The sequence below is a fragment of the Indicator indicator genome, chromosome 2 (assembly GCF_027791375.1).
Source record: "Indicator indicator isolate 239-I01 chromosome 2, UM_Iind_1.1, whole genome shotgun sequence".
In the NCBI taxonomy this organism is placed as follows: domain Eukaryota; kingdom Metazoa; phylum Chordata; class Aves; order Piciformes; family Indicatoridae; genus Indicator; species Indicator indicator.
This window is the reverse complement of record NC_072011.1, coordinates 22,369,904-22,396,824: the sequence shown is the minus strand read 5'-3', so window position 1 is coordinate 22,396,824 and position 26,921 is coordinate 22,369,904. Positions and strand designations below refer to the sequence as shown.

The 26,921-nt window shown below is 36.8% G+C and overlaps 1 protein-coding gene across 1 annotated transcript in view; it reads left to right on the top strand.

The window, feature by feature from the left end:
* ADGB (androglobin) overlaps positions 1-26,096 on the top strand; it is a 100,116-nt gene extending 74,020 nt beyond the window's left edge. The window contains exons 26-36 of the mRNA XM_054396585.1: positions 394-581; positions 2,670-2,854; positions 8,148-8,347; positions 9,596-9,707; positions 15,630-15,817; positions 17,551-17,706; positions 20,041-20,149; positions 20,901-20,919; positions 22,021-22,104; positions 23,662-23,845; positions 25,905-26,096. Coding sequence (XP_054252560.1) covers positions 394-581; positions 2,670-2,854; positions 8,148-8,347; positions 9,596-9,707; positions 15,630-15,817; positions 17,551-17,706; positions 20,041-20,149; positions 20,901-20,919; positions 22,021-22,104; positions 23,662-23,845; positions 25,905-26,096 — 1,617 coding nt within the window. The remainder of the gene's footprint in view (positions 1-393; positions 582-2,669; positions 2,855-8,147; positions 8,348-9,595; positions 9,708-15,629; positions 15,818-17,550; positions 17,707-20,040; positions 20,150-20,900; positions 20,920-22,020; positions 22,105-23,661; positions 23,846-25,904) is intronic.
* The last annotated feature ends 825 nt before the right edge of the window (positions 26,097-26,921 follow it).

Below are 26,921 nucleotides of genomic sequence, written 5' to 3'. Positions count from 1 at the left end.
GACTTAAGAGAATATGAAGAAGGGACTTAGTCCTGAGTTCCTCTGCTACATTGCAACTGGGCATTACACTGTATATCAACTTAGAATCATCAAATAATCTGGTTGGAAAGTGACCTGAGGAGTCTGATTATACCTGCCCTTAAAATCATGTGCCAGCTTTGAAGTTAGATGAGACTGGATTTGATTTGTTATGTAGCCTTTTGCAAACTATATATATTCCTGCAATAAAAGATGCTTCCAATGTTATGATCTAACAGAACTTCACAATTCCTTGTGAAGCACATCTTATTGTATTAGCAAGTGTAATATGGGCCAAAACTATGTTGCATGTAGTCATAGAGTGCATTTCAAGTAGTGTTATTTCTAAGTAAAAGTTACTTTTTCTCCTTTCAGAAAGGATACACATTTATGGCTGAAGCACATACTGGTGACCTACCTCTGGCAGCTGGAAGATGGAGGCTCCGGCTCATCGGTTCTCATAGTCCACTCCCATTTCTCTCTCGTGAGGCTGTAAACAATGTCTATTCTACTAGAGAAATTAAAGAGTATTATATACCTGATGACAAGCATGTAATGTTCAGGTAAATATTGGGAGAAGAATGACTAAATTCTGCATTTTGTATGTGTATCAGTGTGAGCTGAAATCCCCCCACACCGACAATAACCAGGCTAGCTCAGTCTGGAAAGCAAATGAGAGCTGTATTTACAAGCAAATCTGCAATTTCTGATGAAATGCAATGAATATGTACAAATACACAAAATTCACAACATTTACAAATATATACAGTCAACAGAAAAGCACAACCAAGCTCCCTTTGCTTCCCCTGAGGGGACCTCCCAAGGGGCCTCTCTTCCAGGGGCCTCCTCCCCCCAGACTCCCTGGCAGAAAGCAGTTAGTTAAAAGCAAAGTGGCTGTTAACTTAGCTTGCCAAGTTCAGTGTGTTATCTTCAGCCAGAAGAGAAGAAGCAGCAGCAGCCAGCCAGCCCAGCAAGTTGCCCCGACTGCCCAAACTCTGTTTTGAGTAGTAGTTCTTAAACATTTCTATCTATCCAATGGAAGTGTTTAGAACAATCGTTACTTTGCTTTCTTACACCCAATAGTGACTGATTTACATTCTTTAGCTTTCTCTGCTTGAACTTTGAGAAGAAAAATTATAGAGACAGTTTTAAACCATCACAATATGGACCATCCCTGACACAAAAGTATGTTCTTTCCTCTTTCTTAGAAGGGGAGAGTATTAAGGCAGCTATCTGAACTTTATGGGACCTTGAAGTGCCATAATAAATTCAGTGTTTCATTTGTGAAAGTGTTATTTCTGAAGCACTGCCACTGCTTAATGAAGAAGAGGTATGAAGTACACAGACCATAGCAGTACTTTTCATCCATTTGAACTCAATCTTGAAATATTCATATGTTACATACTGAAATTCCATGTTACCTTTTGGGATTAAATATGTATTAAAATCAGGAATTTGCAAGCCATTCACATAAAGCTCTAAATAACACATAGGTAAACCCTTTGTTCTCAAACCAGTTTCCAGCTTGCAGTGTTGGCAGAAAAATTTGTGTGTATTTTATTTTAGCATACTGATTCTTTTAGGAGAATATTCAATAAAAGTGTGGTGATTTATTTTTATTAATCCTTTTTAATTCATTAAAGTTTATTAAAATCAGTTTATTCTGACTTTTAATTCAGAGCTGACCCTGACCAAATTACTACAGTTAAGCTTTTACACAAAAGACTACACACTGCACTGAAACAGGCCCTGTGCTTAAAGCTGATTACATGTATATGTTTTGGAGGTTAGTTTTAGAAAATTTTCTGTTCATGGCTGACAATTTACATTTTTATTTCAAACCAATGGATTGTTCTTGAGAGAGAGGTCTATTCAACAGACAGAGTCAGCTTCAGTAGAAGTTAAGAAAGCATGTAATGGAACTATAAACTCAAATTCTGTAAACTCTCTCTTCCTTGATGAGTTTTTCTCTTTTTCTCTTCTCTAGTGTTGCAAATTTTAAAAAAATATTTTAAAAATATTTAATTTTTTGTTTCAAATCTGCTGGAGTCAAGGTGATGGAGTTTTTGTGTTGTTATTACTTGTTTCTTTGATTGATTTTAGTCTAAGAATTTGAATTTATGGAGAAAAAGCAAGTAATATAAAAAGTTTTGAGTTGCAAAGAACATGTTATTTAAATTTTGTCCTGAGACTAATTCTACAGTCTTTTAATTCCACCATCTTTCAAGGTGACAGGAATCGCAGCTGCTATCAAATGAGATAACTCTACCCCTTTGAAAGCAAATCTTTTTTTTTCTTTTGCTCATTACTTTTTCACTGATATAGTTCCCTAATCTAGTTAACATGCTTATCAACAAGTACTAGTAGAGCAGTAGATAAATGTGTGTATGGACATTTGATAAAACAGTGGAAAAAAGAAATGGCAAGAACAGTCCTTTTTTTGCAGCAGCAGCACACACTTTGATCATGGATTCACTCTACTAAAGTTCACTACAGGAAGCTTTCCTTAGATTGCAGGAAAGCAGTAGACTACAAACTCAATTTTAAGTGTTTGCTTCCCAATCAGCACAACATTTAGGTATTGACCTAAAAAGGATTGATCTGGTATAGTAGGTTATATTGCTATAATTTTTTTTTATATACCTCTTTAGGTATTCGGTAAAAGTCACAGCATCACATATTGCTACAGTGCAGGTACAAACCTCTAAATCAGATGTGTTCATTAAACTGCAAGTCCTAGATAATGAGGAAGAAGTTGTGCATGTCATTGGAAAAGGCCATGCAGTCATCCCTGCTTTTAATTTCCTGAGTAATGAAATGCTTCTAAGTTCCTACTGTAAGTATTGTATTCTGTATTGGATAATTTTGTTAACTGAGGTATATACATTCTTTCAGTAACTTTTATGTAGTCACAGAAAATATTTTTTCTGACTGTTTCCATGGATCCACAATTGCTTCATGAGTGAGTGAAATCAGCTGCATTTCTGAGAGACAAACAGAACTCCTTTGTCCTCAGCAATAAGGAAATGTACCAAAGGGACTGACTGAAATAAGGTGTCCAACCTTATTTTCTTCCTCTGCATTGTGGTCTTGCTTTATAACTGAGTAAAGAGTTTTGTGGATAATTGAAGTAGCTTCTCAGTTCTGAAAACTTTTATGCATGTGTTTGCCTTGTCCTTGAGAATGGAAATATGTTATATTTTTGAGATGTTGTCTTTATCTGTTTGATCTTAAAGTTCAAGAATTTTCAACTGTTAGAGAATTGATGCCCAGATCACGCAACATGGTAGGTTACACTGACCTTTGATTTAAATGTACCAGACTAGGCATCAGTCCTTTTAGCAGAAACATGTGTTCTTAGTGGCTTCTCAGCCATCATATGAGCTCCACAGTACAAGACAAAAGAATCTTGAATAGACAACATAATATTTACCCTTAAAAAATACTCTCCATTTACCTCTGCTACAGCTTCATGACAGTACTTATGGAACTCAAAGACACTGAAGGAAGAGCTGTTTGCCCCAGACTTGCAAAGATGGCGTAAAAGCCTAAGGGCCCATTATACTACTATGTAATTGTCAGTTCTTTATGATATCAACTGAAATACTGACGAAAGATTAGACCTTATGTGAACAGTTGAATTTAAACAAAATTTCCTGTGAGACAAATTTACTTGAAAATTACAGAAAATATCTTATTTGGTTTTTGACTGAAGACTTGAATCTGAGTTTATTTGCTCAAAGCTTTAGTTTTGTTTTGTTTTTATTTTGTTGTTACTCATTACATTGCAGTCTTGTCAATTCAGCTCTTGTTAAAGGTTAGGACTAGTTACTGTTGTCCTGAAGGGACAAGCCCCAAAACATGCCCTAACCCAGACAATGGGCTAAGCATCTGTGAATTTGCAAACCTAGACGTTTCCTGGAGTCCAGATGGTCCAGGTAAACATGTACCATGTGTAACCAGCCTTGTGACACACCTGTGAACCGTGTCCCCCTGACCATGTTTGGTGATGCCCCATTCTGTGGGTTAAGCTATCAGATTTCTCTGTTACCAGCAGACATTAGTTGTCTTTGGACAGTATTTAAACCAGCCAAGAAGGCAGGCAATTTGACTTGTTCTTATCAAGAAAGCAACAAGTGCTAAATGCTTCCAAAGTTTCAGCTCAAAAGCTTGTCCTAGTGGGCAAACTACACCTGGGCCTTGTTCTCACCGAGGAAGCAACAAGAGCTGAATGTTGCCAGAGCTGCAGCTGAAGAACTTTGACCTAGCAGGCAAACTACACCTGGGCTTTGTACCTGGACCAAAGCAACCAATGCTCCAAGAGCCCTGTGCCAGAGGCAGAAAGGGGAAAAGCCCCAAAAGAACCAAATGCCCTAAGAGCTGCACTGCTGCAGCCCGAAGCAACCGACACTCTGAGAGCCCTGTGCCGGAGTGCATGAGAGGAGAGAGATCCTTTATCCCTCTCTGAGCCAAGAGCCACTTGAATTATAGTTACAGCATCTGGAAAGATACCAGCCAGAAGAGCAAGCCGTGAGTACCCAGCTAACTTGCTCTGTGGGAAACCACAGATCGTGGCACCTCAATTTCCAATTTGAATCACTGGAAATTCAAGATTTTTGCTTCAATCATTTAATTGTCTTCGTATTCCTTGTATGTGGAATATATTACTCACAACCAAATAACAAAACCTGTATATATACTTCATAAGTAAGTCATGGTTGTGTCTGAAGATATCACTGCCAGAATATGAAATATAAAATATATTTATATTTTATTACACTGTTCACAAGTCACTTTCCACCAGCATGTTAAAATTCATGTGTCTTCTCAAAGTACTTCAAAAGTATTGATTGTACCTAACAAAAATCCAGCTAGCATCAGTTAAAACTGACCCTCTAGTCCAGCAAGCTATCATTCTGAATCTACCATATGCCAAACCTGGCAGCATACAAATATTATGGTAAAGGACAAGGAGGTAAAGAAAATGAAGAGAGACTCTTCAGTGACCAGATATGAGGCAATGGACAAACTGAAATTTAGAAAATACAATTTAAGCATTAGAAAAGGTAATTTGGAGGGGTGGATTCTTTGGTTTGGGATTTTTGTCCTCGGTTCATTTTTACTTTCAGGGTGTCAAAAACTGGAACAGGTTTCACAGAGAGGTTTGGGAGTCTTCATCCCTGGAGATAATCAAAACCCAGACAGACACAGCTGTGAGCAACCTGCCTTAGCTGACCCTGCTTTTAGTAATGAGGTTGAGCTAAATGAATGCCAGAGGTTTCTTCCAGCTTCTGCCAGAACCACTTAGCCTCCCATGATCCTGTGATATCAGTTAGTAGGCAAGGCTTATGTTTTTTTTTTTTTCTTAATGATATGCAAACAATCCAGTTTCCTTGGATGCGCTGTCCAGCTAAGGGGCTATTCATGTACAACTGGATTTTACAGAGAGCCTTCAGCTTGAGATTGTAGCAATAACCTGCCATCATCCCCCTCTGATACATGGAGATGACTTCCCGCACACTGTAGAGGGCAGGGTTAGGTTACCTGGACATCCTCTTTCATGCTTCACCTCCAGGTTTTCAGAAGTCAAGAGATCTGCCAAATTCAACACATGAGAGCTACCAGAAAATATTAGCTATTTGGTACTGCTAATTTTATAGCTTGATAAAATTGTGACTGGGCTACTAAAGAAACTAAACCAAAATTGGAATGAAAATTTTGCCATCTGAAAGTGCTCTTGGCCAGTTGTATCTCAAGATGTTCTTAATTTTACTGTTCAGAAAGTAAGTACAGCTGAAGGACGTACATGTTTTCAACTGTTTCTCTGTGGTGAGCAAATGATATTTAACAAAAATGAAGTACCACCTATCTGCTTCTGCTGCCTTCCTTATATATAAGAATTTTAGATGCTACTGCTGTATCTTAAATTCTTGCATAATCCTCATTTCCCTGCTTTCTATACAATTCAATTCTGTATTGATCTATTTCCATTTTATTTGCATGATTGTACACTATTTTGATTTTTTTTATTATACTAAGGGGTTCATTTAAAAAAATATATTCTTCATAAACATTACATGTTTGCTTAAATAAAGCAGTGGTTCATAGCAAGCTGTACTCTCCATGGACACCACTGTGCATCAGTGTTGTAAGATATTAAAGTCTTTAGTCCTTTTATAAAGACTTTTAAAGAATAAATCATCTATAAATCAGGTTCTGCCTGTTGGAGCATATTCAAAACCCGAGGCAGACAAATTCTTCAAATTCTGTATTATCACTTCACTAAAGCCCAAATTAGCATTATATTTCCTGCACTCACCTCCACTCTTTAGATCTATGGAGTTTTCTAACATGATTCTTTAGAAAAGTGTTTTATTTATATTTCCTTGCTCTGTGGGAAAAATAGCTAATTTAATCATGTTTATGCAATATCTCCATTTCTGTCTCAAGAGCACCTTTTCATTAGCAGAAATGTAAAATGAACTATTGAGGAGTTCATGCCCTTTAAATGTATTTCATGAGATAACAATGTTGTGATTTTAAAGAGGTCATGGAGAAGCTGTCACGATTGTGTTTGAGCTCCCAAGATAATCAAAACTATCTTTTTTTTTGGTTACTGTTTTTAGAATATGGGAAGAGATTAGTAAACTTTATAGCAGACTGGTGGAAATAGAAACGGGAAGACTATAAAATAGCTCAGATTAGGATCAGCATCAAAATACTTGAAAAGACTTGGACTTTGAACATTTGCTTATCTATAAATAAGTTACATATGGACATGTTGCAAGTGCAAATCCTTTTGTTGTTACAAGCACAGCAGCCTTTTAAGTACAGATGGCCAAGTGAATTCTCATAATCCTTTTTATTTTCTACAGTAGAAGTGTGATTCAATCTGGACTCAGAGTACCAAAATCTCGTTCAGATATGTGTAGTAAGGATTAGTAAGGAGTTCTACCTGGTCAGAACTTTGCTCGCAAAAACCAACCCTGAATATGTATGTAGTAAGAAAAGGAATTTAGTGTCACAGCACCACCTGGTGACAATTGCTAGAACTATTGTTTCGGATGTGTATGCATATTTGGGAACTGTTCTGAGTTATCTTTCCAACAAGGAAAGCAGAATGAGTCTTACAGAGGATTCCACCATTCCAGGTGGAACTTCTCAGGATGTTTTGCCAACACACATGAAACCCTACATTTTTGCTTTGAAGGGTTGCAGTGATACAGTATAATTCTTTGCTTCTACAGTAAATTGTAGGAAGAGTAAAGTCTTCAGTAAAGTCACAAAGTTACCTCTTTCTCAGCTGATGGTCCAGACCTTTGTTAATGTGACACAGGTGAAGTTATTTCCCCAGAATTGTTATTTTTGCCTTTATTCAATTTCATATGAAATGTTCCCTTTTAGAATTGTTTCCTTTCTCCATAGGCATTTAGGCAAGATACTATCACAGATTTAGGAGGGAACATGAGTTTGCATTTCTGGATTAATACTTCTGTTGCAGCCCTGAAGATTATTCCTGGTTTCACAGTTTTCCCACTTCAATACTTTCCTTAGGAGACAATGGTATAACCTTGAAACTGACAGACTACAAGCTATTGTTCCCTAGCTCCTTTCATGACTGGCTTTTTCTAAACTTCCGTCAGCTATGACCTTTTGGTCAGATTGGAATAGAATATTTCTGTAAGGGTAGGTGTTGCCAGAATGGTGGCCAATGCACCTCTACCCTCCTTCCAATTAGGTTGGCAACACAGAGACCCCATCACACAGAGTACAAGGCTATCTGTATTGTGTAACTAACACATAGCACAGTGCTGTGGTGGGTAGTACAGAGAAGAAGTGTGGGTTTGGAGGGGAAAAAAATTATATGCTTTATAAACAGTAACAACAAATATATATATATATAGTATTTAAAAACTTTCATTGAAGAGATTTGTGATTTGAATGCAGAACTAAATCAAGTTAGTATTCTGAATAAGCATAATTTTTATTGGAACCTTATGAACATAATGCAACATGAGAAAATTCACAATGACGATTCTTTCTTATGATCCTGTCGGGAATGTTTATCTCATCCAAGTAATTCACAGAATTTCTGGAAATTGACATTGACATTTTCTATCATCTTGCAGCAAGCAAGCCCCAGATTATTCAAAGTAACATGAAGAAGGAATCAGAAACTGGAGGATTGAAAAAGAAAGGTCATATTTTATCTTCTAAGGACAGCAAAACATCTTTCAAGACAGGGCTTGTACAAGAAGATTCATCTTTACTCGAAGATGATTCTTCCCTCTTGGAAAACTTTCAAGATATTGATGGAAGTCCACAGCAAGTAAGAGATTCCAAATCAATGGGATTTAGGAAAACGAAAAACAACAACAAACCAAAACAAAACCACACACACACAAAAAAAAAGCCAAACCAACCAACCAACAACAATGACAACAAAACAAAACACACACACACAAAAAAAAACCTGATAATGCTTTTGGTACATGCACAGATCTGAAATCCTGAGGAAAGAACAAAGAATCCAAAGTTAAGATTGTTGGTGGCTTCTGAATGAGGCTGTGAAAGAAAGACAATGTACATACATGAACAGCCAAATAACAGTGGGTCGTTTTTTGTTTCCAAGTCAAAGTGATAAATTCAATTTTTAAACATTCTTCGTTTGCTAATCCAATTCGAGTATAGCATAACTTTCAGGTAAGGGCCAAAAACTACCAGTAATGAAGGTAAACTTCTGATGCGTCACTATTTTCTTTGAAACACAATGTAAGAGAAGCTCATATTAAATGGTTTTAATAAAGAAAGGACTATTGCCAGTCAGCTGAAAGCCTTCAGTAGCACTCGCAATAGCTACTACGTGAGGCAAGTTTTCTATAGAGGGATGTCAAAACCATAAATTTGTATTGCCTTCACCTAGTATTTTTTGTCAATCTTATAAAAATAGTATTTGTTTTCTAAAATAGTTCTTGGTTTTCTGTCTCCAAGTGTTTCTTTACTGGGACTTTTCCCAATAATTGAGTTCAATTACAACAAAATAGTTGAAGAAAAAAAAAAAAAACAAAAAAAGATTGTTAAGAAATAAATTCCAGGGTTGTTCCTTTGACTCAGAACTAGCTTTAGAATTTGGAAAACCATTTCTAAAGAGAATAATTTCCTGTTTAAAGTAACTTCTACCTCAAATGAAGGCTTTATTGAGTGCTAGTATTGAGGCTCAAAGCCCTGTAGTAGGTCTTAAAATCAAAGACAAAAAGTCTTTGTTTTTGCACATGGCATACATAGGAAAGTTATATGGAAATCTTGAAGGAATGTAGCTCCTTATTGTATAGTCCAATTTAATTTTACTTGATAAACACAGGAGTAATTGTTTAATTTCACAGGAATTAAAATAAAATCAGTGGAATTAGCATTAATTTTTTAAGCTTATTGTGAATGCTGTAATGTGCAAGCTTGGAAATTAATTCTGTGTTTCATTTACTGAGTTCAATAGCTGGCAATTTACTAACCTACAGGACTTTTGAATGGTTACTGTAGTTGTTTTCAGCATATTCACTTACTGAATTTCCTTTCACAGTCTCACAAGTATATCATACAAGCATTGGTGTTGTATAATAGTTGGCCGCTTACTGAGAGTGAGTCTCTGTTTGTTCAAGAACTGAAAGAAATGGAGAAAAATGAAATCAAAGGTACGTTGATCTAAGTCTGTATTAAGTTAAATGCATCACATTACAGATTTATATTTCTACAAACCAAGACCATATGACATTTTTTTTCTCTTAGTTGCTGCTTGAGTGAAATAAGTAAGCAACAAAGCTCTTTGTTCTGTGGTTCATAGAAATGAAGTTTGATTGCATGATTCTGTAACTTCAGAAGACTCTGCACAACTCATCTGAGCTTTTAGGAATCAGTTATAGGTAAAGGTCTGGAACAGTTGTGGAAGCATGACAGATTTAAAGACACAACAAAGTGTCAAATAAATGCATAGTGCCCCAGAAAAGTATATACAAACATTGCAGTGTCTACTGAACCTAAATAAACATGCCTGCTGATAATTTAAGAAAATGTGCTGAGAAGGGGGGGGGGGGGGGGGGGGGGGGGGGGAGGGGAAGGCTTGTTTTGAGATACGTATTACTTCTGTACTGCTAGGAGAAAAATTTAGGTAGGAGGCAAGACTAGGAAAAGTCCCATGGACAGGCTGTATATTCAAGTCAGGAAGGGGACATAAAAATTACAGAGGCTTTAAATTTTTTATCAGATTATTTTAGCATTCCTTATTAAGTGACAGGGGAAAAAAACCCAAAACCGTAGACAAATGAACAAACAAAAAAATCCCACACACGTATTAAAAGCAGTTAGAATACTACTCAGTATTCTAGAAATTAGATAATGTCCATAGTTTCTTCAACCTTTTACCACTGGGGATGTCATAGAAAGTTAGATGAAAATTTATCATGCTGGATCCAACAGCATGAGAGAGGTGAGATTGCTGCCAATCCATGTCACCAGGTCCAACCATTAGCAAGGCCTCATCCTGCTTTCCTCCCTGGCTAAACAGAATGGAAGGCTACTATAGAGACTATATACATATATTCTTCCAGGATCTGGACTTAGACACCTAGTCTGCCCAGTGGCTGCCCCCTGAATCCTGTATGAGTTCCTGAAGCTGCAGACTTACTCAAACTGTTGGTGCAGGCTATCACACACACATACAGAGCTGACTCTCCTGTGCTCTCACTCCTAGATTCCTGGAAAACCTAAAACACTATTTTCCTCCATTCAGTAAATTTCTTGTATCAACATTAAAGTTCTATAAGTCATTTTTAAAAAAAAAATATTAGTAGATTAGTAGAGATTAGTAGAAATTTGCATTATCCTTCCTTATATGTATAAACTTGTTAATATCCTTAAATGTTTTTAGGAAGATTTGATCTTTATTTATGTGTTATTTGTCACTTCTTACTCTGGCTGCATATTTCTCTTTAAATGTCTGGTCATATTTTTCTTTAAATTTCTGTTACCTTGGATAGAAGTTAGATTCATCAGCAGTAATTTCTGACATATACTATTTCATCTCTTCTTTTCAAGATGAGTGCAACATCTGAGATTTCTGCAGTCTTTTTTCAGCTAGTGTTGCAAAACTTTATGAAGATATATCCTATTGATTTACTATAGTGCCTAGCCAGTTTTTAGTAATATTTGAGGAGGTGTCATGTAGCCCTACAGGCCTGTACACAGCTTTTTAAGTGGTGATTTCACCTGCTTTTAGTTTGTTGAATTCTTGGCAAAATCATCTTTTCTTCCTAGATGACTCCATTTATTGTCCTTGTTTTCCCTTTAATGATAGACTGCTTCTTACAGTAGATATCCTATTACATTGCCTCATCCTTGTGAGTCAGCTAAACAGTAAGGGCTTGCACTTAGCACACCAGTCATGCTATGTGTATGTATCCTTTCATACAGCCATCACCACATCAAAGAAGGTCGTTTAACTTCTAAATTTCTTTGCTAATTCTCAGCTGTTACTACTGTCATGAATATTCTCAAGTTTAGGTTAGGGCAGCAGTACTCTGGATCACAGCCCCTTTTCTGTGCTAACTGATGCTTTGGGTCATTTGCAGTTAACCAGACACAAACCAAAGTCAGTGATAAGAAGTATGTTTCTTTGAGAACTCTTTTTAGATGTTGTGATCTATGTTCTCTCACAATGGGTACCTTTCAAAGTAACCCAAATCCATTTCACAATTCATATTAACTGGATGTTGCTGTTTACATAAAGATGCCAACAGATTGCCTAGGCCAACAACAGAGTTTAAAACAGTGTATCATAAAGTTTAAACACCAACACTCACTGTATTTACTGGTTAGCATTTATTTTATGTACCCCTGTTAACCAAAATATTTATCTGGATTGCTTGCTATAGGTAAGTATTTTGGAAAAAAACCCAAACATTTAATCTTTGAATCTTTTTCTGATTCCAAACTACATTTAAGGCAGTTTGAAAGCTGTCCTTTAGCATTTAAAGCTGCCACCAGTAGTTGTCAAACACACGATTCCTATAATAGCAGTGTTGCTGTGTAACCAAAAGGCATGCTCTCACTGTGTGATTTTTAAGCAAGTTGCAGTAAGCTAGGTGGAAAATTCCTGCAACACATATTCACCACTTACAGTAACACTTTTTCATATAAGACAACAGTGCCATCTGGAGTTAGTTTTGTATCAAAGCTAATTTATCATGACAAAGAATATTTCAGCATTTATGGGAGTTTTTAAGCTAGTCTCCCTTTAAACGAAGAACTATACTATTATACCATAAATATTCACCAATATTATAAACATTTATTTAAACCAGTTTTGGTGAAAGCAAGTTCTCTGGCACACAGAGGCTATGACAATTTTGCATTTTGTATTTGCTAATTTTTGTCCTTTCTTTCTTCAAAATCATTAAAACTGTGGTTTAGCAGTATTTGTGAAAAGAACTATGTTAGCAAAATTTATGACTAATCTTTAGTCATATTTATTATATATGAAGACTCATTATATCTTTTATTAAAGAGTGTGTTGCACCAAAAAAACCCCAAACAAACCAAAAATCCATTTAAAAACTCATCAACCAGGAAAACACAAATACATGGAAATTAGAAACTGCCAGATAGTTTATTATTTATCATTCTTTTATCTTTGTTTTTCATTCCCTGCCCCCTCCCTGTAGGGAACTGTTAGTGGAAAACAAACAAACAAACAAACAAACAAACAAAAACAGGTTAAAAAAAGTAAGGTCTGGATCACAATTCTTCTGTAAATGGGGGAAAATTAGCAGGCAATCTTGCAACTGCTAATACTATTTTAAGTTGCTGGACTCAGCAAACAATGATTTTAAAATTCACTTTGTATACATGATTTTCAGCCACTGCTCTTTTGGCTTCTTTAGTTTTACTGTTGTTGTAATAAGATCAAAAGTTGTAACGTGCAGCTGTCACAACCCAAGTTGAATTATCAGTGTGCACTGAATGCTGACTGCAGCCTGTATTTTATATGTTGCTGAGAGAAGGCCATCAGAGTTGATCAGAGAATAGTGTGCCCAGCCTAGGTAATAGTGGTAGGTTTGAAAAGGCAGGAGAGACAATATGCTTTGCAATATTCCCTTTTTAATTTTCTGTGATATTTTCTCTCCCAGGTTTTCACTTTCCCTAGGTGTTCTCTTCCTACAGGAGAACTTGCTGATTTGTGCCAAGGGCAGGATTTCATAAGATGTTCAACAGGATATTCAGTTCTCCCTCTCTTCCTCTCCTTTTCACCTTGCCTGTCTGTAGTGATTAATCACCTGCCTAGTGTTCAGTGAAAAAAGTCAGTGATTGGGCTAGAGTTTAAAGACCTGTAGACCTCTGAGCTATGCTCTAACTCCACACTACTACTTCAACCATATTGATGGTTGCTTCTGTCCCGGTGTATATTAGCTCCAACTTTAGTGTCTGGCTGAGCCCAAGGTTGGAAAGATTTCTGATCTTGCTATCTGTCAGGAATGTTTCTGAGAGTAGAAGCAGAAAATCAACATCTGAACATCTAAGTAATTCTTAATGAAATCTGCAAGTCTGTCATGGGGCAAGTAACAGTCATTTCTGCCAACTACAGATAATCAATCCCACAAAGTGCTCAGAGCCTATGTTAGATAGTGGGAGCATGATATCTTCTCAAAGAAAAGTTCAAAAGGCTCCTTTGTATTTTACCTATGAATAAGATACATTCTCTGTAACTTGAATTTCATAAATCAGGAGTAGCTGTCTCTCTTGACTGAAAAAAGAGAATTGGCGTCTCTCCACCTGAATTTATGTGTTTCAGACAGCTTGTCAGAGGCAGGACATCAGACTGGATGATCACTATGGTCCCTTCTAGCATTAGATTAAATGAATTTCTGAGTAAATAGAAAAGTGGTAGAGAGGCTAATTTTAAGAGCTGCTAACAGCTGTTTGTCATTGCTGTCAATTGATGTGATGCGCAAGCTTTTCTTGGTGCCACACACACACAAAAACTGTCACTGAGTTTGTAATTGATGCATAATCTGTGATCTGAAATGGCCTTTTATTTTCTGTATCATCTCCCTTTCTTCTTATCACATCTCATACAAAGCATTTACCTATCTTTGTCCTTGAAAAGCACAGAGAAACCTCCTGCATCTCCTTAAAGTCAGAATGGGATGCATGCCGTAGTGCTAAACTGCAGCTGTTGCCCTTTCCAGGAATATCTAGAGTCCAGAGCATCAAAATATTAACAGTCAAAGTTGTAAAATATTTCCAGAAGCCTTACAAAGTTTGTAGTACCCCATGACATAGAAAGCCTTTGTCTGATACCATTTAGCTAATGACACTGAATTTTTGTCGTGTTTGTATAAACAATAAATAATTTATCTTAATAATTCACTGAATAATGCATGTACACCATCCTGATTTATGGTGTTAATATGTTATGATAATGGCTTTTTTATGGAATGTGTTTAATTTCTGCAATGATGTTATAACTTCAGTTATTTATATATTTCATCATTATTTATTTTTCATTTGCATTTCCTCTGGAGTTGTTTTAGTATCTTGAATATTTGTGGAGACTGCTTTCATTTTTGCCTCCATTCTTTAATACATACATTGGTAGCACTGAACAAATTTAAGCTTAGCACTTCAGTGCCATTGTACATGATTTAAGTAGCATGAGGAGATATGAGTAATGAAATTTATACATAAACACATGTATAATGTACAATCTAATGCACATATCACAGAATATATATATTTCTATGTGTAGTTATGTGTGATAAATATGTTTCAATATATTTAGTATTTACAGTTATATATATCCATATAACTTAAGCCATGACACTGCAGATCTCATTAATCATGCAGTGATTTTCCTTAGTGGAAAAAACTTGTAAAATCATAGCATTAATGAAAGGTACCTTGTTATTATTATCAGATTGTAAATCAGTCAACTCCCTCTCTGGAGATATTCAAAACCCATCTGGATGCATTCCTGTGTGAGCTGGTATAGGTGATCCTATTTTGGCATGGGGGGTTGGACTAGATGATCTTTTGAGGTCCCTTCCAGCCTCTAATAGTCTATGATTCTGTGATTTCCTCTTTTTTTTCTTTTTTTTTTCCCTAGCAACTCCAAAAATAGGATTGGTCTCTTATCTCAAGTAATTAGTGATAGGATGAGAGGAAATGGCCTCAAGTTGTGCCAGGGGAGGTTTGGATTGGATATTAGGAAAAATTTCTTTCCTAAAAGAGTGGTCAAGCATTGGAACAGATTGCCCAGGGAGGTGGTGGAGTCACCATCCCTGGAGATGCAAAAAAGTCATGTAGACATGGCACGCTGGGACATGGTTAAGTAGGCATGGGAGTTGGACTTGATCTTAGAGGTCTTTTCCAACCTTAATGATTCTGTGATTTTATAAATGTGTAGTACTTCAAAGCATCAAACAATTATCTGACTTCTCTTTGTCTTTCTGCATGGCTGTTTTGTGCTGTTACTCCACCCTGGATACTATATGGGGAAATACACGGATTGGTGTGGAATGGTATCACCTAATTCATCTTGCGTCATAACTGCATCTGAACAGTACATGGAGAAAAACATGAGGAACACATGCTTCCCCTAGTGCTCAATTCTTTTGAAGGACAAAAGTTTGCAAGCATTCCTAAATCAAACAGAAAATCAAAAGATAAAGCATCTGAGAAGACAGAAAGAGAGAAATTCAATAAAGAAAGAGGATCACTTTTATCTCTTCCATCCCGACCCGAATCTTGGGTGAGAACAAATAAAAAACTGGATTTGTTGCATGTGTAAAAGAAGTCTGTAGGTCAGTATCACCAGCACTTCTGGTGTATTCCTAGTGGAACACTTGTGTATCCCTTGTGTTCCACTAGAGATACACCTTTGCCACCTCTTTTAGGTTGTAACCTGAGATTGAATTACACTTGTAAAAGACATGCATCCTGCATTTAGAGGTGGAATATCATCACTTTTTTGTTTATGTATAAAGCATCTATTGATTCTTCCTTTCATTAGTCTAGTTTCTGTCTCTGATGATTTATTAAATTCCAAGAATATGCCATATTCAGGTCACACTAGTTCTTTATTGTAAGTGGTTTTCAGGGGTTCCCAGGTCTTTACATTATAGTCAGTTCCTTTCTCATGTCACAAACGTTGTTAGCTTGTGGACGTACAGTGGCAGAAAAATTGGTATCTGCTTGCCTGCTTGCAAAGTCTTCTAATCTGTGGTGAGTTAATCTGTGTGTTCTTTGTTGACCAAAAGTCTACTAACTGTAGGCCATATGCCTTAAAAGGAATAACTGACTTTTGTGGATTACAGATTAATGGAAGGAAAAAAAGAAACTGACGGAAACTTAGCTGTACTGCTTTTTGCTGGGAATTTTGCTGCCACATGGCAGGCAGTTGAAAGGGAGAGCATCTCCATACAGTTTTTCTGTAAATCTCTACTGAATTGTTTTTTTGACTAAACTTCCCTGTGATTCACATCGACATCAAATTATACAGAGTTCTATTAACAGTGTCAACCCTTCTTTCAGAGGAGTCTAAGTGGCTGCAGCTGAGGTTGGTTGCCACAGAAATGCAGTGACCCTTCAGGCTGTGTCAAACTTCTGCCTTCAGCTCCAGTGGTGGGGTACACTGTGGCTGTTAGCATGGTGGTTCATGGGAATTCTTCAGTTTGCAACTAAAACAGATGCAAGTTTTGAGATGGGACTGCTTGCATATAAAGAAGATGCCCACCTTTAATCTCAAAGAAAAGCTGAACTCCTATCTCTACTTATAAATTTTGGGCTTAAAGCCTCTTCAAATGGTACAGTTTCCAGAAATGTATGCAGCACAATATCTTGTTCAGATGAATAGTCTCTTACCTTTCAGGTGCTACTTGTACTCTATCATTCTGGAGAAACCATGTGTTAAAGTGGTTTAGGTAGTTTGGGAGTTGGGTAGTTTGGGTAATTGGAAAGAAACCAAACCAAAACAAAAACAACAAGCACAAAACCAAGCAAACCCCCCCAAAATAAAAAAAAAAAAACCAAACCACACACACACCAAAAAAACCCACCAAACAAACAACAAAAAAATCTCCCACCAAAACCAGAAACCCAACATGTAAATATGGTAAGAGTTCTAATAAAAAAGGTAGGGAAGGGAAAGGAAAAGTTGGTTGAGAGATAAGACAGTCACATGAAATATCACTACAAGATACTCTTGTTTATACAGACTTCTCAGAAAAACTGGGAGTGTGGACCATGCTGCATTAGAGTGGGGGGAAGTATACAAATACCTCAAAGAGCTTCTAGATGTTGCAGAATAACTTTCCCTTCCTTTGGCAGCCACTGCTTGGGTAGTAATCCATGTCAGAGTGTATCAATGTATAACATATATCAGATGGGAAAATTACCAGCATAGAGGAATATAATTTCATCCTAAATAGTTGTAGTAGATGTATACCAATGAATACATTATGTTTACGATAACTTCACTTTCAGCAAGCTCCTTCAAACAAACCTTACTGGACTTTACGTTTAGTAAGTGAACAGAGGGATGCAGATGTTCTGGAGGTGAAGAAAGACACCCAGCGAGCAGATGAGATCAAAGCCATGAAACAAGCGTGGGAGTCTGCAGAGCTAGGAAGAGCTATCAAGGTAATATTAGAGTGCAATCTTTGCAGTAATGTTTCTTCTAAGTTCCAGGAGCTACTATGATGGTAGAGCAGTTGCCACAATAGATAGTTGACTTGTCCTCTTCACTACTCTGTGGAAGACAGGAAATTTTACACAGCTGAAAGCATCAAAAGTGATTCTGTGATAACTTTGTCTAGGGGAAGGTGTCTTTGATCATGGCAAGAGGGGTTGGAACTAGATGATCTTTAAGGGCCTTTCTAACCCAAACCATACTATGGTTTTATGTGCATGAATTTTGGGCAGGAATCCAGATAATCTACTTGAGACCATAGATCTCCAAAACTTTAGATTCTACTTTACAAAAGAGAATAATTTTGCCTTAAAATGCCTACTACCTCTGCATAATTGTAAAGTTGCTACTTGTAACAAGTTGAATGTTTAGCATGAACAGATTCTAGTGAAAAATCCATTGTTACAAAGATGCCAAAAAGATTTCTCTTGAAGAACTGGCACCTGACCATATCATCACTAAAACTGTCCCCTGTAGCCAGGATTCCCAAATTCATTCTGGGTTGCAGGTTACCCATGAGCCTGCACACACTGCTCTGTATGAATTCACTGTTTTGAAGAAGCAGTACTAATTCAGATGTCAGCTGCAGCAGTGCTCTTTTAACATAACATATGGTTAAGATGGGAAACTGATACAAATTCTTTCTAGCAAAGCGAAAAGTTACACAGCTGATTCAGAATGGGAAGCATCATTACTGAAAAAGAAACATAAAAGAACAAAATGCAGTCTTTAAACTTATCTGACAGTCCCCTATCACCACCACCACCACTGACCATTGAGGTCAGAAATCCCAGCTCAGAAGCATTTTGCCTTCTTTATATGATTTTTCAGAAATTAACCTCATTCATGTGTCTTCCCAGCTGTACTTTCAGATTTTCTCTGTTCTCTTCAGCGTATCCAAAACTCAATTTTTTTTCCTGACACTGCGTTGCAGCTTTGATTGGCTATGCTGAGACTGAAAATGAAAGTACAGTCTCAGAAGGATTAGCTGGAAATTAATCCACTTTGATGTGTGGAATCTCTTCAGAATGCTACTTCTATCACCATTCCTTTTTTTTTTTAATCAGAAAATCAACTGAATTACAAGTAAAAGGTTCCATTTTAAAAGCCCCTTGTGCCTGTGACATTTTTTTCCAAAACTGCTATTGTTAAGAAAATTGCAGCAACTTCATTTAATATGTATTTTTAAAAGCACCTAAATTGGGGGTCTGCTATCTAAACTAAATAGCTTCCCTTCTCCTTTCTTCCTGATCACCCTGTCCCAAATATTTACCTCTTCCAGAACTCACATGCCCTCTAATTCTGGGAATTAGGTGCCTGTCTCCTGGCTGACCCTTGGCTTCTCCATCCATTCTGACAATCTAAGTCCTTAAGAGAAAGTCCAGTAAACCAAAGCCACTTTCTGAAAAGACAGTCTGAATTGTGATAGTTTGGCATCAAAGGCAACAGAGTCTGAAAAGGTTTGCACCCATAGCTCCCATTTCTCAGGAGAAAGACTAAATCACCAGGCTATAGGAGCTCATAGAAGGATGTGGTATTTCCTTAGGCAGGTGCAATAGCTGAATGTATTCTCACATTCAGCTATGAGGGAACTTTGGTTTTCAGAGTTGTTTTGTTGTTTTTGTTTTTGTTTTTTTTTTTGTTGTTGTTTTTTTTTTTTTTTTTAAATCCAAAGATAATTTTTAACTGCCCAGAGATCAGTGATTTTACAGTATTTAGTTCCATGATCTTTAGTGTAAGTGTTTGGTGTTTCTGGACTGATTCAATGGGCAGTATAAAACCTTTTCTGATTCCAGCTCCAGGTAGAGCTTCATACTATAAGCAGGTGTTTGTTACTGACAGCATCGTTTTCTCGTTTGGGATATGCACTAAATAGAGCCAATAGGGATTGAGTGGAGTGAAACCATTCAAAGCACACTGCCCACTTTTCTTTATTGGACTAACATCTCACAAAGATTCATTTAGGGGTTCTTATTTCATATACTCAAGGCACACATGATAGCAATTAAAGATCAATAGATAGCTTGAATATGACTACATGAAATGTAGTCCTCTTGTGTTTATCATTTTTTCTCCTCAGTGTCTGTTTAGAAGTGATATTTTTATAGATCAAACCAGTGAAATATACTTACTGGTATTATGAAGTGGCATTAGATCTTACATGCACTGGATCTATAGATTTACTGTCTTATTGACCACTTATAGATTCCTGCTTTTGAAAATTCTTTGGGGTTTAAAGTATACAGCAGAGTTTTTCTTACCTGGATTTAAACTTTGATCTCTAGGCTTTTCAGGAACGCATGCGGTTTATTAATAACTATGTTGTGAGAGATTCAGAGGAGCCCATAGATGGGGCTGGCACTGCCAGTTTAGCACCTAGATCAGAAGAAACAGGTAAGGGTATAACTTTCTCTCAAGCACATCTTCAGTTCATGTTCATTGTGGTCAACTCCTTAGAAAAGACTCCTGCATTAAATACTAGTAGCAAATGCACCATGGCATGCTTAATTCCTATCTTCTTTATCTCCTCTTTGTTATAATTGTTGCACTGCTCTATTTTCAGACACAGACACAGTCTCATGGCTCTTGGAGGCTGCCAAGCAAACTTTGGAGAGTGCTTCTGTACAAGAATTCTATCCCTAAATTAACCTGAAAACTTTGGAAGTTCAGTGGAAAATACCTATTCACTCAATTCCAAATTTGGTAGCAGAGATCATTAGTGTAGATATATTTTAAAATCGCTTAGAGATGAAGTAGCTCTAAATAAGGCACCAAAACTTTTAATGTACATTTTGTTTATGTTAATGTTTATGGAAATTGTCCATGGTTGGTGCTCCAGAAGTGCAATGCTACTTTTTGTAGCATGAACTTCCTGGCAGCTTCCATAAGTGCTGTCTAATTTTATTTGGTGGTTACAACTTCTATGGATTCTTTATCTGTATTCCCATGCAATTACTGGACTCTGACGAAAATATGAACTTAGTGCAAGGCTGCGAGACTTCTTTTCCTCTTTTCTCCTGAGAATAATGTGGAGATCAGGCCATCACACAGAGGAAAGTATAGTACCCAGCCTGATTGTGGTAACACCTAGTCACAGCTCGTGTACATGGAACTAGAACCTGTGACCAGAACATAACTCATTAAGATAGTATTTTGCCAGTCATGTAAGTAATTCTCCTGGAAATATTTCAGAACTTAAAACTGCAGTAGTCTTCACTTTCTCTCTTAGACAAACACAGGCTGCCCTGGGCAGCCTGGTCTAGTTGAGGATGTCCCTGATGACTGAGGGGAGGTCCAAGTAGATGACCTTTGGAAGTCCCTTCTGGCCTGGACCATTCTGTGATTCTATGATTAGTTATTACTTGCATTCCAAAGGAACTCTTCTAAGTTATTAGATAAGAACTTCAAAATCAAAGGTTGTCTACCAAAAGTTTTGTTCTAAACTAAATTTGGAGTCTAAATTTCATGAATTAAAGAGATGACACTCCATGACTTTTCAGTTGTTATGGTTCTGTTCTATAGAGTGCAGCAACAGACAATAATGTGCTTCAACATTATTGTAATGTTCAGTATTTTAATGATAATTTTTATGTTCTGGAGAATATTTTTCTGATGGGTAGTGTCTCTTCTAGACCAGCAAAGACAGCTGGTATATTTGTCTCTGTATGGACAATAAATATTTAGACATTAATGTTTTTAATGCTCAGAAACTTCTATTTTTGAAAGCAGGTTGATAAGAGTGCTATTATAAAAACAAACTACTGCAGCCAAATTTCACAGACATTAACAGCATATCCAGACAAACTGAAAGATGTGTTGGAATAATCACAGTGCAGCTCAGCACAGGGGTGTGCTTAATATCAGATATGTCATTGTACTGTGAGAATGCTACAGCATGAACGTAGCTAAAAGACAGATGTTAATTTTACTCTAGCATATGTGGTTTTGCTTTTTTCAGCATCTTTGAATCTGTCAGGAGTGTTATGGTAGAAATATTGTATACTCTCCAACAACCCATATTATCGTTTAATAATCACAGAATCACACAGAATATATCTAGTTGGAAGAGACCTCAAAGCCCAGCCTTCAACCCAGTACTGAACACTAAACCATGTCCCTAAGCACCAGGTCCACATGCTGCTTGAACTCCTCCAGAGACTGCTAAGCCAAAAGAAAACTCTCTATAAGAATTTAGATGGAACCTCCTAGCATAACTGAATCGCCAGTTTAATCTGTTCTGCTGTATATTCCCTTACCACAGGAAGGAAAACATCAGAAACAGCTATCGACTCAAGCTTACAAACTCGGCAAAAAAAATGGGAGCCTATTGACCTGAGCCCTTACATGAGGTAAACTTCAGCAAGAACAATTAAGTCCCAGTTGAACACCAAAATGAAAGACTGCTGAAATATTTTAAAGTAGAGAAATTAGTAAATTAAATACATTTTTATGGACTTGTCTCCTCTGTGTAATTGGGTGCAGTATAATAAATGCAAATTTAGACTTTATCTTTTATTTCATTGAAGTAAGCTACAAATTCAGATAATCTATTTTAAAATGTAGTTAATAATAGTTAATAGCTGAAATAATTATATTAATTTCATTCTTTAGTCAAAGGAACTTTACTCTTTATTACATGTGTTGATATGAACCTGTCTAATATACATGCATCTGTATGTTTTCTGTGCTGCATCTACAACCCAGTTCATGTTCAAGTCCATTTGTTTTCAACTTGGCATTTATGCAGCTCATCAATTTTCAAAATACCTTAGGACTTGCTGAAAAAATATCTCCAAGTTTAATTTTACATTGAAAAGGAAACTGGCATTAGGTTGAAGTGATTAACATTAAAACAGTAGAAAATATGGCAAAATACCTTCCACAGGCTGGAGTCTTAAGCATTTCATTTGTCTGTTCTTTGCCTTTTACCCTATTCATATAAGTCAAATTATAAAAATATATTATCCACTTAGCTGCCATTATGCCAACAGCAAAAAAACCCCAAACAAATACAAAACCACAAAAAACCCAAAACAACCAAAACCAACTCAACCCCCCCAAAAAACTATTTGTCTCAATGATGAATTATAATACCCAAAATGTCTGGAAATGTGATATTTCTCACAAATTAAGAGTCACATGTAGGAGTTTTTCATATGCTCAATGATGAACATGATTTTCCAAATACTTTTAAAATAGACAGTCAAGTATAAGAAGACCTGGCCTCGGGAATGTACTTTCTCACTGGTGTTAAATATATAAGCAGAGGAAAAGTGACTCCTTATCCAAAAATTAGAAGGATCACAGAACATTAGGGGTTGAAAGGGACCTCGAAAGACCATGTAGTCCAACCACTTTCCCAGAGCAGGATCATCTAGAGTAGGTCACAGAGGAAAATGTCCAGGCAGGTTTTGAATATATCCAGTGAAGGAGACTCCACAACCTTTCTGGGCAGCCTGTTCCAGTGTTCTGTCACTCTCACAGTGAAAAAGCTTTTCCTTATATTCACGTGAAACCTCCTATGCTCCAGCTTGTACCTGTTGTCCCTTGACCTAGCATTTGACATCACTGAGAAGAGCCTGGTGTCAACCTCCCAACACTCACCCTTTGCATATTTACAAACATGAATGAGGTCACCCCTCAGTCTCCTCCAAGTTGTAAGAGCCCCAGGTCCCTCAGCCTTTCCCCATAAGGGAGATGTTCCACTCCCTTACTCATCTTTGTGGCTCTGTGCTGGACACTTCCACGCAGTTCCCTATGCTTCTTGAACCAAAGAGCCCATAACCATACAGTGGAGACATTGAAATATACAAGCCAAATACATACATGTAGGTGGTTAAGCATATATATACACCAACCAAAAGTGTATTTGAAAGGGAAAAAAAAAATCTTTGTATTTCCTTCAGAAAAACAATGCCTGAACCTGTGCTAAGAACTGAGTCTATCATTCAACAGCAAGAGAGACGTAAAGCAGAAAAAATCAACCACTTTAGGGAACTTCAAGAGCTGGCTTTGGAACAAAGGAAAAAAGAACAAAATGCCAGAAGTTTGTTGAAGCAAAATATACTTGAAATGTATGAGAATCTGCAGGTAGGTTTACAAGATAACTTTCTAGTAACTTAATTACTGTGATATCCACCACTAGTATGAATATCTTAATCAACTGTTATCAAGACTTTTGTATTCAGTACCAATAACTGGAAACTGTGAACAATCTCAAAACTTGACTTGGGCAAATATTAAAACTGAAGGTTCTAAGGGAAAAAACTGTACTATGACATCCTTCATATGGTATTCTCAGTACTTTCTTGATACAGCTCTGCAAAAACGCTATTTTAAGAAATTCAGCACAAAAGAATAGTTATAAGTGAGAATACACTGTGCATTTGACATATATCACCAGATGCATGTTAGATAAACCATCTCTAGTCTTGCTTGGCTTTTTTTTTTTGTTATAGAATTATATATAAATAGAATTATATACATATAGAATGCTTTCTGGAGCATAATAAAGAAGATAATTTACATAGGAAGGTGAGTTGCTCGTAATGTGTGTTTTACAGCAAAGTTAGAGAACATGTTTTTTCTGGAATATGCGTGATGCCAGCAAACAAAAAAATGTGAATTATTAATCCTTAAAAAAAAAAGTCTACAAATAATAAATTGGGTAGAATTATTGTAGGAATGATTGTTAGGATTAATTCAGCCAATGTATTGCACACTAAACTGGTACCAAAATCTTAACAAAAGTGGTTTAACCCTTGAGTGTGTTTTGTTGCACAGTGGCGATACAATGACCACTAGCAAACAGCTAGAGCTCTTAAAACTGCATAAGAAGTAGGAAAATTGCTTTACTTCAAGCCAACCTGTTTACAGAAATCCCTTGAAAGCATCTCTTTAACAAGTTCCCAGAAAGCCTGATTTATATTACTTAACTACATGTCTGCAAGGATCCATATTTCTCTACCAGCGACTGACTGACTGATGATAATAAGATGTCCTGGTTTGAGCTTCCAGCACTGGACAGAATGTAGATTTACCCCAAAGGAGTAAATAAAAACACTTGCACAGAACTGGAAGCTAGTAACAGTTATATTTACAAAAGTAAACAAAGTACAAAAGCTATTAAGGTAAAAGGAACATACATACAAAACCAGAATCAGCAGTGGACCAGGCCTCCCAATGGACTAAGGCCCACTACACAGCAGAAAAACAGCTTGCTGCTAGCAGAGCCTCCCACCCATACAGCCAAAGTGACAGCAGGAGCCAAAAGAACTCTGCCTCTTAAATAGGGAATATACAGGAAAATGAAGGGAATAACACATTACATTATTCGGTGTCTCCCCCTTGGGATGGACTTTCCATCCCTCTGGAAGGAGTTCCATGTGTATGGTACAATAGTTAACCCTTAACCTACAACATAAGAATAAATACCCAGGTTTTCAGATGTTGCTGATATTGGATGACTAACATGTTGCATATCAGAGGGACACATTTTTGTTAAGAGTAGTTATTCCTCTCTTTCTAGTAAGCATGTTCATCAAAATGTACGAATTTAAAATGAGAGGTACCTGTGAATACACATACTGTGCTGATCAGCACTTGCACAGGTTTTTCATCTGCAGACCAGGGAAAACTATACAAAAATATCCAGCTATTCCATGTTCCAGGATGGAAATTTGAAGGAAAATGTTTTCAAAAGTGTCCAAGTCCCACTTTTTCTAAGTTTCATTGATGGTCAATGTTATTTAGGCTAGTTTAAGCTCTTAAAATAGCTCCCAAACCATTTCAGCATTTCTGAAAACTAGAATTTAAGGGACTTGTTTAAGACAAAGCAAGCCAGCAACTGAAGAAGGACTAGACAGAGATGGGGAACTAGTCTGTTTCTCTATCCTACTTTCACACAATTAACTTATTATGCCAGCAGTTTAAAAAAACATTTTCATGAACTTCCTTTAATTCAAGGTGAAAAGTTTGGTATATGGCTGCATTACTCTGACAAATCACTAAAAATGCACATAAAAAAGAAAAGGAGAGATGCTCTCCCTGTATGTAGAGAGTCACACAGTGGTACATAAGAGAAAGGTTGCTTGTGATGAAGTCAAGATTCATGTTCTTGGGGGGGGTATTGCTGTTTGTTTTTGGCTAGGCATCCTTAGATGAGAACCGAAGCAGAATTCTCAGCATTCGGGAAGCATACAGAAGTAAGCTGCTAGAGGCTGAGCGTAGAAAACAAGAAGAGCTGGCAGCTCAGGAAGCAGCTCTTCAAGCAGAGCAAGAGAAGAAAAGCCCAGATGGACACAAAAAAAAAGATGGAAAAGGTTTACGGAAAAAAAAGTAATTGCTAGCACTACTGAATTATATTTAACAGATTGGGGAAAAAAAGTTTATATGCACAGATGCAAAAGAATGTTTTGTTACTTCCCAGTATTTTTGTCAACTGTATCACATTTTATCTCTTTGCCTGATGTTAGTGAAAACACTCATCTAGCATTCCCCTTTTTAACAAAATGCTTGGTATTTTGCTTCTCATAAAAGTACTCACTATTAAAGTTTGTATGCTTTGCTGGAATAAAACTTTGCATCAAAAATTCACCTTCCATTCAGATTCTTCTCCCAGAATCACAGTGCCTTCCATCCTGTTTTTTCAATCAAAACCTAAACAGTCAGGAATGAACCAGAGTTAAAACAGTGAATGTAACCTATCAGTTTTGAAGTCATTTAACTTGGCAGAAACATAAGCTCCTTAAGTGAATGACAATTAGTGGAGTTTGTAATAATTAAGTAGTGCCATACCACACATTTCTTATGCAGGCACTGGAAGACTTCCCAAAGGCTGATTCAGAAGGCATTCACAAGCTTTCTGTGTACAGCAGTATTTTTCCCTTTCGTTATTCTCTTATGTGTTTGTGAGAATCAAAATAATACTGTATTGGCAAACTTCATGGCACAACCTTCCAAGGTTTGCTGAATACTCCATAAAACCCTCTTAAACTCTTTTTATCTTTCCTAAGCTATGTTTTGCCCACAGTGGCTTTGCTCAAGGTGATTACTATAGACTGTTGGTTCCTAGACATTCAGCTGGAATCTAAAAGTATTTCTTAAAAAGGCAGAAGCAGTGTGTGAATGAAGTGGCAATTACAGGCTTTCCACATGAAGGATAAAA